The sequence below is a fragment of the Xenopus laevis genome, chromosome 9_10S, assembly GCF_017654675.1.
Source record: "Xenopus laevis strain J_2021 chromosome 9_10S, Xenopus_laevis_v10.1, whole genome shotgun sequence".
Classification (NCBI taxonomy): domain Eukaryota; kingdom Metazoa; phylum Chordata; class Amphibia; order Anura; family Pipidae; genus Xenopus; species Xenopus laevis.
Genome location: NC_054388.1, coordinates 30,772,990 through 30,786,256, shown reverse-complemented (window position 1 = coordinate 30,786,256; position 13,267 = coordinate 30,772,990). Strand labels below are relative to the sequence as shown.

The window sequence follows — 13,267 nt, the reverse complement described above, 5'->3', positions numbered from 1 at the left end:
TTGGCCTCCAACAATTGTATGTGCTTTGTTGCGCCCGCCATGGTTGTTTGCAAAGGGCCAGTGGCATCCTCCAATTCCCCAATTCTACGTTCCGCTTCCGAGGTGCGGTCACGTAACTTAGAGAGGTCTTGTTTAACAATCGCAAAGTCAGATATTAGCCCATCCATCTTATCCACCAGAGCCTCATGGTTTTGCCTCATGAATTGCATCAGCTCCGATAATGACGGCTCTGCGTCACAGGGTACAGATGGCGTTTGCGGGGAAGCCATAGAGGAGGGACTGGCCGGCGCACTGTCTGTAGGCAGACAGTCTGCTTTACCCACAGCAGGGTCATGTGCGAAGGCCTCCAGTTTCTTGGCCGCCGAAGCACTAAGCGCAGATTTAGTGCCGCTCACCTTACCAGCAGACTGCGGGGTCTCCTTGATAGAGTCGGCGCCATTTTGGAGACGCGTAGCGTCTTTGAGCTCTTTCGCTTTGGAGGTGCTTGTAGACGCCTTAATCGCAGCGTTTCGCCTCATAGCTCACCCTCGATGACCAGAGTATCACAGGCAGCAGGTCGGCTACAGTTGTAGTCCAAAAGGGCACAATATTGCAGGGTGATTTCAGGATAATAGCGGGAGCAGCAGAAAAGTACGTCTTCCCTCTAACTCATGCTGGCCACGCCCCCTTTTTTGTAGCTATTTACCTGCTGCATTCTCCTTCTTGGTCCTCTTTCCAAAGAAATGTGTCATTTTTAAGTGCTTCTTTTGATGCTTTTTAGGGCATCTTTTCTTCTTATTTCTTCCTCCTTGATCCTCTTCTGCCTCAATCCTTCTCTTCACCTCGTCCGAGGGACTTGATCCAAATTCATCCTCCATGAACTCCTTCTTCTCCTTTTTAGATCTTCTCTTTTTCTTCTTTCTTCCTCCTTGATCCTCTTCTGCCTCCATCCTTCTCTTCACCTCCTCCGAGGGACCGGATCTATATTCTTCCTCCATGAACTCCTTCTTCTCCTTTTTAGATCTTCTCCTTTCCTCCCTTCTTCCTCCTTGATCCTCTTCCACCTCCATCCTTCTCTTCACCCCCTGCAAGGGACCAGATCCAAATTCTTCATCGATAATTGTTTTTTTCTCCTTTTTCTCCATTCTCTCGCTGAGCAACACCTCCTCGCTCTCTCCTCAGCAAACGCCTCATCACCAGCTTAGGCACGTCCTGTAAAAACCTTTACATTGCAGACCCAGTTACCTGTCTCAATAAGTTTCTGTATTAAGACTTATTTGTACATTCAGCAAATTGTCCTTCCAAACAAAAAGTGTTTTGTGATTATTTACAGAATAATCTATTATGAACTTTTCAATTATATATAAAGAAAAAAAAGTCAAACAAAGCAGATTTTTTTCTGTTTCGCTCATCTTTTTGGCGAAACTGGACAGATTTGCTCATCACTAAAGCTTTTGTAGGATGGTGTCGATCGGCCAAACACATCCTACAAGTGGAATGTAGTGGCTTGGGTCAAAATATAATGGAACTGATAAAAAAAAATTTAATGCGTAAACGACATGGAAAGTCACATGCCTAGATAGAGAATATCACCTCTGATATTTGTAAATAATAGTTAAGCAGAAAAACCTGGTTAGGGTAAGACAAGAAGGCGCAAACAAGCCCTTCACATGTACAAGACATGCAGTGTAAAGCCCTCTGAAAACAGAAGGTATTTACTGTACATGTCTAATGCTACACACAAAGCACCGCTTTCATACCAAAAATGAAAATTTAAAAAAAAATAGAGGAAGTGATAGAGAGAAGAGCAGAGAGAAAGGGTGTAGAACATAAATGGTGTAAGTGATTAGGAAGAAAAATGTGGAGAAAATGGAGTAAAATATGTTGTCAATTAAAAAAGGACAGAGAAGAAACAAAGTATAATGAAGTTATTTCATTATAATTGCTAGAAAATGCCTTTATTAATAGAAATGACCCCAAGTACATGTACCAAAGAGTTGGAAATAATAATTCTGGCATTCCATCACCTACATTGCCTATAGCATAAGTCATTTAGGGCAACGCGCAAGATATTACTGGCACCTCAAGTGCCACATTTTTGATAGCCTGGGACAGACGTCCATTGGCTACAACGCAAACGTCCGACGTACAAACATGCCGGTGCTTCTCAGGCAACTATTCATTGCCACACCAGCATTGCCATGAGTCCTGGGGGCTGCATTTTTGTGTCACTAAAACAATAATTGTGTGCGCCATTACTCTTAAAGCAAACCTGTTCTGCACTGCTTTCTAAATCTGCACCCTGAGCTGTATGTAAGGTAAGGGCACCACCTAACTAACATTTTACCAGCCAAGCACTTAAAAATGACACATTTCTTTGCATTATCTTTATTGGTTCAATTTATCATTGACATGTTGTACACTTTGTTATACATATAAGCAGTTGCTACACAGTCTGAAGTCTATGACTGATTTGCATGATGTATAGTAGAAAATGTTGGAAAAAAATAAAGGATCAAAAAGACATGGTGGCAAAGTTACTAACAGAAAACATAAATATGAAGCGTAGGAAACGTCTCCAGACTAGATTGGTAGTGACGCCTCATCTAAGAGACCCTTTTGTTGTCAATAAAGGGGCGGTCTATTAGTACATTTGTGGGGACGCCAATAGCTGACATGGGAAAGGGTGGTAGGCCTGGACATACGTAAAATTAAGAAATAACATATACAGAAAAGGGGGCGGGACCCGGAAGATGTAGCACTCGCATTGTTGTCATGGCAACAGCCACCTGTCACTAGTTCCTGGTTTTCTGTTGACGTCATCAGCTCTCCAGCTGCCTACGGAGCGCAATATGGTAGAGCTGCTGTCCGTGCTGTAGGGATCAGCCATGTCTGCCGATGAAATGTCCCTGTCTGATGGGGAGCCATTCACTCGGGAGCGTTGGGCTCCTGTCGGCGCAGTGGCCGAGGAAACAGATGAACAGGGGGGCTCCAAGGGGAGATTTTCCTCGAATTCGGAGGAAGGGCAAGTCAGCTGTCCGGTCCGTCTCCGCTCCGGCTCGGGGGAGCTGGTGGAGAAGCTGAGGAAGCTGGAAGAGGAGCAGGAGCTGCTGAACTCGTCGCTGCTGGCGCTAACGTCGCACTTCGCTCAGGTGCAGTTCAGGCTGAAGCAGATCGTGGGCGCTGAGGGAGGGGAGAAGGAGAAGCTGCTGGCGGAGCTGGAGGATTTCGCCTTTAAAGGCAGCCCGCACGTACTGGGGACACGGAGGCTGGAGGAGCAGGTGCTGGACGACTCTGTGAGTAGCGTTAGGAGACTGGACTGGTGTAGAGAATAAGTCACGTGACATACACAACTCAATGCCCTTCTCATCAGTGACAGTGCCCCTCATATCTCCCAGCATTTCAATAGACAAGGGTATGGAGCACATCAAACGCAGTCTCTGCCGCAAAACATTCTTTATTGCATCACCCAGCATTCCCAGGCTCTGCTTCCTGACTCCATCCAATTTTATTTCTCAGTTATTCCAACAATTTTACATATGCCCTCGTGCTTTCTCCACCAGTTATGCGCTCTCCTATACTTTGTCAACTCTCCCCTGTTCTCCATTAGTTATTTTAAGGGCTGAGCATGTTTAGAAGAGAGATAAGGCACAAGGACTGATAACTGAGGGAGGTTAGGGTTAGGCCACACTGGGCGTTTTGGGGAGATTTGGTCGCCTGGCGACTAATCGCCTCGTCTTTGCGGCGACCAATCTCCCCAGACGCCTTCCCTCACTCTGCGCCGGCTAATTCACTTCGGAAAACGAACCGCCGCGTGTGATTAGCGCCGGCGCTTTTTTCATTTTAGCCGGTGCAGAGTGAGGGAAGGCTTTTGGGGAGATTGGTCGTCGCAAAATGAAACGATTAGTCACCAGGCGACCAAATCTCCCCAAAACACCCAGTGTGGCCTTACCCTAAAAAGAGCTGACAACTAGAGTAGAAGGACTGACCATGGAATGTGGAAAACTGATGGCATATTTGCTTAAGGATAGAAACAATGATGAGTTGTGAGGAGGGCAAATGTAAAAGTGTTGTTGAAAACTGACCATATAGATTTGTGCATTAAGGGTAACAATCTTGGCTTCAAACACAAAATAAATGTGGCGCTGCATTTCACTGTATCATAATCCTTGATAGGATTCTATTGGATGGAAGTCACATAGAAATGAAGAGAGGCATCATGTCAACACTCCCAACTAATCCTTATATGCTAGTGCTAATATGTGTAATGTGTAATTCAGAAAGGTGAAATTGAAAGAAGTGCCTTGCAGACAGAACTGGAGACAGGGAAATGTTCAGCTGCATGAAAGGAAAAGTGCAGGTTTTGGCAAGGGACCGTTAAGCTGGCCATAGACGCATACGATTTTTGGACCGTGTGTGGAGAGTCCTGACTTTTTTCGTCTGGCGGAGATCGGTCATTTGGTCGATTGTACAGGTTAAAAGATTTCTGTCGGCTGCCGATAATATCTCTGCATGTATTGCCGATCTTACGATTTTCAGAGGGAGACTGTCACTAGCTTTGGTCGGACATAACTTTCGTACGATTGCTGTCAGGGGCAGAACATCGGCTGATCTGTTCTTTTGTACTTTATTTGATCTGAATGGTTAGTGGCAGGTCGGGAGATGGGGAAGTCCTTAAACGATCGGATCTTTGCATCTATGGCCAGCTTTATTTGTATCCTGTGGGATACAACTACAGAGGCTGATTTATTTGAGAGGGGTAATAAAAGGTAGAAGCTGAAGCTGGTAGAAAAAGAAGCCCAGAGGGAGAGTAGAGAGGTTGTGTTGGAGGTATAATGAGGGCATAGGTACATGTATTGGGGACAGATGGGCAGACATGGATCCTCATGGGTTAAGTGGAGGGTGTAGGACAAGAGAAATGTCATGCAGCAGAAATTGTGTTTGGAAGAAGAGAAAGGCAGTGAACTTTTGCTTTTGGCGAGTAGAGAATTGCAAAGGCATAGTAGTTTTCCTCGGGAGGGAGTAATACATCTATTGAATTTGCCAGAGAGAGAGAGGATTGGGGCTGATGCATTTGGTCTGGATTAATCCAGTCGATTCAGTGATTAAGGGATGCAGGAGGGTCTATTCGGCAGAGAGAAAGATGCAGGTTGTTCAGTAGAGCGAGAGATGCTCTTGACTTGGTGGGGATTAAAAGATGCATGAGGCTGAAGTAGCGGGGAGATGTGAGAGAGACACTCCACTAGCGTTTTTAAGACCCCTATAAAGGATACTATATGACATGGTAAATTCCAGCAGTATAGATTCGTCCTTGCAGATATTAGCAAGCATCTTTCTGTAAGTAATTGTGAGAGTGCCTTAGTTCAGGCATTACAAAGGGCATTCTTTTCAGCAACATGGAAAGTCAAACAGCAGACACACCCGATCTCTTAACATTTACCTGCAAAACCTGTTATACAATCACTGCCAATGTGTCCACTCTATCACTACTACTGATAAACGCTTGTTAAAATGTTTTTTCTTTCTCTTCTCTGCATGCTTTTTCCATTGCAGAAGTTGGTAAGTATTTCTTTTGTTAACTTGGATTTTTCTATTTCACACAATTATGAATTCATAATTAATCAATTATAGTAAAACTTAAAACAATAAGTACAACCGTTAAACAAAAAAAAAAACAAATGGATCAAGTTTAAGTACCAATCGTTAAACAAAAAAAATGAATGGATTAAGTTCATGTAGGTCTGTTGTTTGCTGTATTCTGTGTTGTTTGGATGTCCTATGATGGTCAGATCTCATCTTCTTTAGGCATCTGGGGAGGAGAGAATGATGCCCTGCCTATTGATTGGGAATGATGTTTAACTCATGGTACAAACTGAGACAGTTAGATTATGAGTAACCAAGGTTAATTTAAATTACTTAACTCAGACTTTCATATTAAACTTGTCATTTTTTTTGTTTGTGTGTTCTGAATGTGTTTTTTTTCCAAGACGGGGTACTGTAATATAATGAAATATAATTTTTTTTCTTTTCCCTCTCTGTATGATTGTTATAAAAGAGTGAGTGGGAGAAGAGGGAGAGAATTGAGGCTCAAAGGCAAAAGCAACAAGAGTTAATTGTGCAGCTTAAGACTCAGCTTGATGATTTGGAGACGTTTGCATACCATGAGGGCAACTATGATTCTCTTCCACAGTCCATGGTCATGGAGAAACAGCGGGTAAGAATATTATTGTTTGGTATCCTTTGCTTATTTTATTTTAATCCATTTTCTCTTTAGGAATAATTTTTAACAATCTTGGGGGCAGTTAAAGGTAACAGTAGTTCACTAATTCAGAACCATGACCATCGATGCCAGGAGCTTCCTCTCAGTATGGATGGGATATTGTTCGCAATGGGCATTTTCTTGCAAAAATATTATTGTTTCCCCTAAATGGGGCACTCGCTCTATTAGTCAAGATAACATGTTTTCTTTGATAGGTGCTCTTTAAAGGAAAAGGATAGGTTAAAACTAAGTAAGCTTTATCAGAAAAGTCTATATAAATACACCAATAAACCCTCAGTAGTGCTGCTCTAAAGCCTCTGTCAAAAGAAACCACATTTCTGTCCTTCTATTTTGTACACATGGGCTTCTGTTTCGGACTTCCTTCTTTCAGCTTAAACCTCCAGGGCTTGGGCTTGACCATGCTAAGTTTGCTCCTCTCTCCCTCTCCTCCTCCCCTTTCCCTCCTCCCATCACTACTATAATCTAAGCCCAGAGCTATGAGTGAACAGGGAGAGACTCAGGCAGGAAGTGATGTCACACCAAGCTAATATGGCAGCTGTTATGCTAAACAAAAAGAGAGAGTTTCTAGTGCTGTTTACTCAGGTAAGGTAAAGCATTCTACAGAAAAAAATATAGTGTTATAGCTTGCACTATTGTGGTTAATCTATTGGCAATAAACTGCCTTGGTAGCTTTACTTCTCCTTTAAAGAGGAACTATGTTATCTGCCCATTTTAATGGTTTTTCTACTACAAATTGACTCTATGTCTCTTTTTCTGCGGTGTTGCAGGTTATAATAGATGAGTTAATTAAGAAACTGGGTGTTAACCTCCACGAGGACATTAGCTGCCTGTCTCCAGACGAGCTACGGCAGAGAGTGGACGCTGCTATTGCTCAGATAGTCAATCCAGCTCGGGTGAAGGAACAACTGGTGGAACAGCTTAAAACACAGATACGAGACTTGGAGATGTTTATACAATTTATACAAGGTTAGAAAACCAATATATGTATTATAGCCAAATAGATTCATAGTTCAGCCTGTTAAAAGAATACTGTCACTAGAACCACAATAAAAATGTTGATCTGCCAAGTGAATCAGATCCTGCAAGATAGCTGTTGAAATCTCAGACTGGGGAGCTGCTAAAGAAAGATACAGTTAGGTCCATAAATATTTGGAAAGACAACTTTTTTTCTAATTTTGGTTCTGTACAAAAAGATTGCATAAAAATGTGAGGAACTAAAGCCTTTTTTAACACAGTTGCTTCATTTCAGGGGCTCACAAGTAATTGGACAAATTAAAAAATTGAAAATAAAATGTTCATTTCTAATACTTGTTTGAAAACCCTTTGCTGGCAATGACAGGTTCTGGGTCATTATGAAACGCCTCCCAGTCAGTTTGACTGCATTTAGCTGGATTTGAGCAGACAGTGTCTCTGAACACCTCAGAATTCATTTGGCTGCTTCTGTCCTGTGTCACATCATGGATAAACACTAGTGTCCCAGTGCCACTGGCAGCCATGCACACCCAAACCATCACACTGCCTCTGCCGTTTTACAGATGATGTGGTATGCTTTTGGATTATGAGCTGTTCCACTCCTCCCCCATACTTTTTTCTTGCCATCATTCTGGTAGAGGTTGATGTTGATTTCATCTTTCTGCCAGAAACTGTGCTGGCTTTTTTAGATTTTTTTTTTTTTTGTAGCAAATTCCAATCTAGCCTTCCTTTTTTGAGGCTTATGAGTGGCTTGCACCTTGCAGTGCACCCTCTGTATTTACTTTCAATCAGTCTTCCCTTTATCTTGGATATCGATACTCCTCCCTACTGGAGAGTGTTGTTCACTTGTTTGGCTGTTGTGAAGGGGTTTCTCACCATCGAAATGATTCTGTGATCATCCACCACTGTTGTCTTCCGTGGACGTCCAGGTCTTTTTGCGTTGCTGAGTTCACCAGTGCTTTCTTTCTTTCTCTGGATGTACCAAACTGTAGATTTTGCCACTCATAATATTGTAGCAATTTCTCGGATGGGTTTTTTCTGTTTTTGCAGCTTTAGGGCTCTTACTGACGAGCGGTTGTAGCTCGGGAGCGCAGGAATAGACATATTGCATTTTTTCCAATGGGGCTGTACTCACACAGGCGCGTGTAGGCGCCGAACGCAGGTTGAGACGCAAAAAGCTCCTTTGAACGCATGTTGTCTGTTCACACATACAAGCACCCCCTCCCCTCAAATCAACTCCAGGACATTTATCTGCTTTATTGATAGACGTAAAAACAACAATTGCCCACACCTGCCCTTGAAATAGCCTTTGAGTAAATTATCCAATTACTTTTGAACCCCTGGTCCAATACTTTTGAGCCCCTGAAATGAAGTGATTGTTTGAAAAAAAAAAGACTTTAGTTCCTTACATTTTTATGCAATCTTTTTGTTAAACCCACTGAGTTAAAGCTGAAAGTCTGCATTTCAACTGCATCTGAGTTTTTTCATTTAAAATTCGTTGTGGTAATGTACAGAACCAAAATTAGAAAAAAAAGTTGCAAATATTTATGGACCTAACGGTATATAATTAAAAAATACACAAACAACAAATATAATTTGCAAATCGTCTTAGAATATCACTACTGTATCTACCTTATACTAAAAGTTAATGTAAGGTTGAACTACCCCTTTAATGGAAAACTTATATGTGCATAATCTTATTAGTATCCATAAATCCTTGTCTCTGGCTCATCTTAAAAAAGACAGGTCAGATAAAGTCAGAATGCATTGTTTACTAATTATTATAGGGGAAAGTTGTACAATATAGAGATATTGCATAAAATGCATTTTTTTCATAGTTATTTGTACTATTTTAAGAGTATCGTTTCCATGAGATTCTTCTAAGTCAAAGGGTGTAGTCTGTGCATGGCTTGCGATACATAAAATTGTCCAGACATATTTGAATGCAGCTATAGATCTTACCAGTAGTAGTGAAATAACTGTGTCTTTTACACATTAATGCTGTCTTCCTTGATATACAAATCACAGTCAGTAACACTGCCCAATTTTGTTATACACACTTAGAGATTGGAAACTATTTCTGGAATGCTGGTTTTGGGAAAGCTACATTGTATGTTATTTATTTGCTCTTTGCAGATGATGTTGGCAGCCCTGTGGATTGTTCAGCAAATGGAACAGGTTCTCCTAATACCAAGACTAATCCTCGGAACAAAAGTATGGAAGTTTTTTATTTGAAGCTACACTACATTTGACTGTGGGAGGAAATGGGATTTCCATATCTCTATTTTAGGCCACACATGTTTTATGAAAATACCAGTCTACCTACATTTGTTTAGGGGGGAAATTACCCTGTCTCTATCCCCCTGTGAACCTGTTTGTTTTAGGTACAATATACTGTATAACCTATTTGTATTGTTCTAAGCACATGCATTGGCACCACTCCCTGTACATACTGATTGAGCCATTACACCTACATTTTGACTGGTCCTGTGCCATCACAACATCATAAAATGCTGATTATCCCAGTGGCATCACATAAAAATACTGGTTGTTGGGTGCAGAGCTATGGATCTGTATATTTTGGTTCGGAGTTTGCCCTGGCACACTAAGAAACACCCAGTGACTAATGGCACACTAACATCAGTGCATACAAGATATACTAATGGCATTATTTCCTCCAACATAAAATGGCATAGAGACTGCATTTTTAAACACATGCTGAGTGCGAAAAAAATGCATATATTTTGTTTAAACACTATTTTTGACGCAACTATGTGCATTCTTTTCTGTTCCAAATGCAACCCTCTGTTCTATTTATAGCTGAATGTGTGTCAAGTGCAAAGGAGATGCAACATAAAGGGGCATATTTATCAAAGAGTGAAGTTAGAGATCACTATCATCCTGAGTATTTATCAATGGGTGAAAGTTCATCAAATATGCCTTAAAAAATTCTATAAATAATATAAATGAATGGAGAGTGATGGAATTTCACTCTAGTGGACTGTGGTGATCTCTCTCTCTTTGATAAATATGCCCCAATGTGTCTAAATGAATGCACTGAAATGCAAATGGAGTTAAACGCAACACAGAATGCTCATGAGTACAGTACGACATCCAGAATATTATGGAATCAATTAGAGAACGCATTTATTTGCACTCAGACCTGTTTTTAAAGTTAAACCTGAGTTGAAGTGATATTGACATTAAAAAATTACTTTTTATGAATGTACTTTAAAAGTTTCCTATAGGTCATGTTGATCGTTTTTTTGCTGAGGTTTGTTTTTGTAAGTAATTGTTAGTTGACGTTAAACCTGACTGTTTTGCCAACCTGACTGTCCCATCTCAGCCTGTCAGTTAAAATTTCTAATGCTATTGGACTTCTGCTGCACAAATATAACAGCTTCCTCATAGACGAACATGGGGAGTCAGATAGGTAATGTGAAATCATTGAGCAAATACTTTATGGCAAAATTATTCGTAGCAAACAAAGCCAATATTATGATGTAAAAATGGTTTAATTTCTGGTGTCAGTATCTCTTTAAATGCAGAAAAAATGTATTCCTGACCTGTGTGCTTAGGAATAAAAGTAAACTAGTTGAACAGTTATGTCCCAAGTGGCCCCCTTCAAATCGCTGACTGACTAACAGGTTAGTGAGATGCAAAGGAGGAAGCAGTGTTCTGGCCATTACGTTAGACATCCGTTTACTCCAGCCTTTATAGATTTTTTATTTGCCTCTTTTACCCTATTTTGGTTTTATGTTTACACTGAAAAATTCTTTTAACCCATAGGGATTTTTTTTTTTACATTTGTTCTTTTTTTTCACCTCCCCAACAGTGACACCAGAGCAAGCACATCAGATGAGAGAAACAAGACTGCAACTTTTGCGCCGTGCATTGGCTGTCCTTCAGATGTTTGCTGTCAGTCAGTTTGGGTGTGGCACAGGTGCAGTACCGACTAACTTATGGAAGCAAGATGAGAGCAACAGAGATTTCTCTCCACTAATAAAGAAGCTTCAGGTATCAGTAGAGAAAGTGAGGCAACTGGCACAAAGATATCAAAGTCATGAGCATGTCATTAGCTACTCAAGAATGAAGGATGTTTCAATGGGTGGTAAAGATGAATTGACAATAGCAGTGAGGAAAGAATTGGCAGTTGCTATTAGAGATTTGTTATCCCATGGTCTTTATGCTACATCTCAGGGAATGAGCTTGGTGTTGGCGCCAATTGCCTGCCTGATCCCAGTCTTCAGCACCTCACCACCCACAATGCACCCTTGGGAACTCTTTGTGAAATACTACAAAGAGCAGAATGGGAAAGCCTTTGTGGAGTCACCAGCTAGAAAACTTTCTCAGTCCTTCTCTTTGCCAGTGTCGGGAAACAGTAAGGTAACTCCCAAGCAAAGCCTCCTTTCAGCTATTCACACAGTCCTAACAGAACATGACCCTTTCAAGCGGGGTGCAGACTCAGAATTCAAAGCACTGATGTGCATGGCGCTAAATGAGCAACGCTTGGTCTCCTGGATTAACCTTCTGTGCAAATCGGGAGTGTTAATTCAGACACACTACCAACCCTGGAGTTACATGGCTAGCAGCAGCTTTGAAAGTGCACTGAACATCCTCAGCCGTCTCAGTACCTTGAAGTTTAGTCTCCCGGTTGACCTTGCTGTTCGCCAGCTCAAGAACATTAAAGATGCATTTTGAACCTATGGCATTCTGAAATGTGCATCTTCTTTTCACTGTAAAATGATTGTGCTTTTCTGCTGCTGATTCAGAACCGGGTTTAGTTTTGGGGTGGTGATATAGCACAACTAGCACACCCTCATGTCTAACACCAATTTAGATTTAGTCTCCAATAAATTGTCTAAGTATATGATCTAGGTAAAGGATCAAAATGTAGGCACCAAGTCAAATAGTTGGTTTTTTGGAGTCCGCTATATACAGAATATTTCACGAAACAAATGTCAGGATTCTAAACCAAATATGAATTCTTATTTTGATCTAAAATTGAGTAAGTAATTAAATTGTCAAAACATTAGCTATGATCTGTACTCGTCTTATCAAAGGTTACCTTTGTGTACTTGTGCCTATGTTCAACATGAGCCAAATAAATAGGGTTTGAACTGATATTTACTGCCTATTTGTTTAAAGGAGAAGGAATGGCTCTGTTTACTTGGGGGTGCCAGAAGTTAGGCCCCCCCCCAAGTGATTGTATTTACTTACCTGACACCCCTGGGCTGGTGCTCCTATCAGGAGAAAACTGCACTGGCCTGGGTTTTTTTCAGCGGACAACACAGAGCGATCTGCTTCTTCTTTCTTTGCATGGTTGAGCATGCGCAGTAGGGAAATTTGAAGGAAGAAGAAGGAAGCCAATCGATCCATGGTGCTCTCTGGAAGATTTCCCGAACAGTTTTCTTCTGATAGGAGCACTGGCCCGGGATGTGAGGTAAGCATAAATAATCACTTGGGAGTGCGTAACTTTTAGCACCCCAATTAAATAGGCCTTTACTTCTCCTTTAATAAAAAAAAGACATATTGATATTTTGTTTTGCCTTTTACAAACACTGTTACCCTGTGGAATCAGGGGAATTAGTTTAAATCCATTCTCCCAATTGCTGCCTGTGTCTCAGCCTGTGTGCAGACAAGGTGAAATAAGGCTTTATGTTGGAGGGTGAACTGGAATTCTGCTGTACCATAGTTGCTGTAAAGTATCAGGGTGGTGGAAACACAAATTTGTATGCAACAAAAGCAGAGAAACCGACCTTGATAGGGCTAATAGGAGCCAAAAAGCCATGCAGTGTAAAGCCTTCATGAGGCATGTAAATACCTTCTGTTTTTTAGAAGGCTTTACACTGCATATGCAACAAAAGAAATTTTAATTGGAGTAGGCAGAAAGTAGGCAGTTTTGACAAAATTTCTGTTTACTCATGTCAAATACAGGTGATGTTTTAAGAAAGTTACATAGTTACAACAAAGTCATGTATATAGAAAGTACTACTAAATAAATCCATCAGTACATGGGGGTATGTACAGTATTAC

At 41.2% G+C, this 13,267-nt stretch overlaps 1 protein-coding gene across 2 annotated transcripts; it reads left to right on the top strand.

Moving 5' to 3' along the window:
* Positions 1–2,571: 2,571 nt before the first annotated feature.
* rundc1.S (RUN domain containing 1 S homeolog) lies at positions 2,572–12,355 on the top strand. Of its 2 annotated transcripts, XM_018238360.2 has the most exons (6): positions 2,572–3,275; positions 5,533–5,538; positions 6,035–6,193; positions 7,027–7,225; positions 9,368–9,445; positions 11,067–12,355. In XM_018238360.2, exons 1-6 carry the CDS (start codon positions 2,868–2,870, stop codon positions 11,930–11,932), a joined length of 1,716 nt encoding a protein of 571 aa, XP_018093849.1. In that variant the 5' UTR covers positions 2,572–2,867; the 3' UTR covers positions 11,933–12,355. The 2 variants fall into 2 exon arrangements, with proteins under 2 accessions (XP_018093849.1, XP_018093850.1); XM_018238361.2 differs by lacking the exon at positions 5,533–5,538 and having other exon boundaries at positions 2,574–3,275.
* The last annotated feature ends 912 nt before the right edge of the window (positions 12,356–13,267 follow it).

What these genes read in the sequence shown, in the direction of transcription:
- rundc1.S (XM_018238360.2), top strand. Translation starts at nt 2,868, where the DNA reads ATGTCTGCCGATGAAATGTCCCTGTCTGATGGGGAGCCATTCACTCGG. An exon ending in GTTTATACAATTTATACAAG is followed by an intron (nt 7,226 to 9,367) that starts GTTAGAAAACCA and finishes TGCTCTTTGCAG; the next exon opens with ATGATGTTGGCAGCCCTGTG. An exon ending in GACTAATCCTCGGAACAAAA is followed by an intron (nt 9,446 to 11,066) that starts GTATGGAAGTTT and finishes CCTCCCCAACAG; the next exon opens with TGACACCAGAGCAAGCACAT.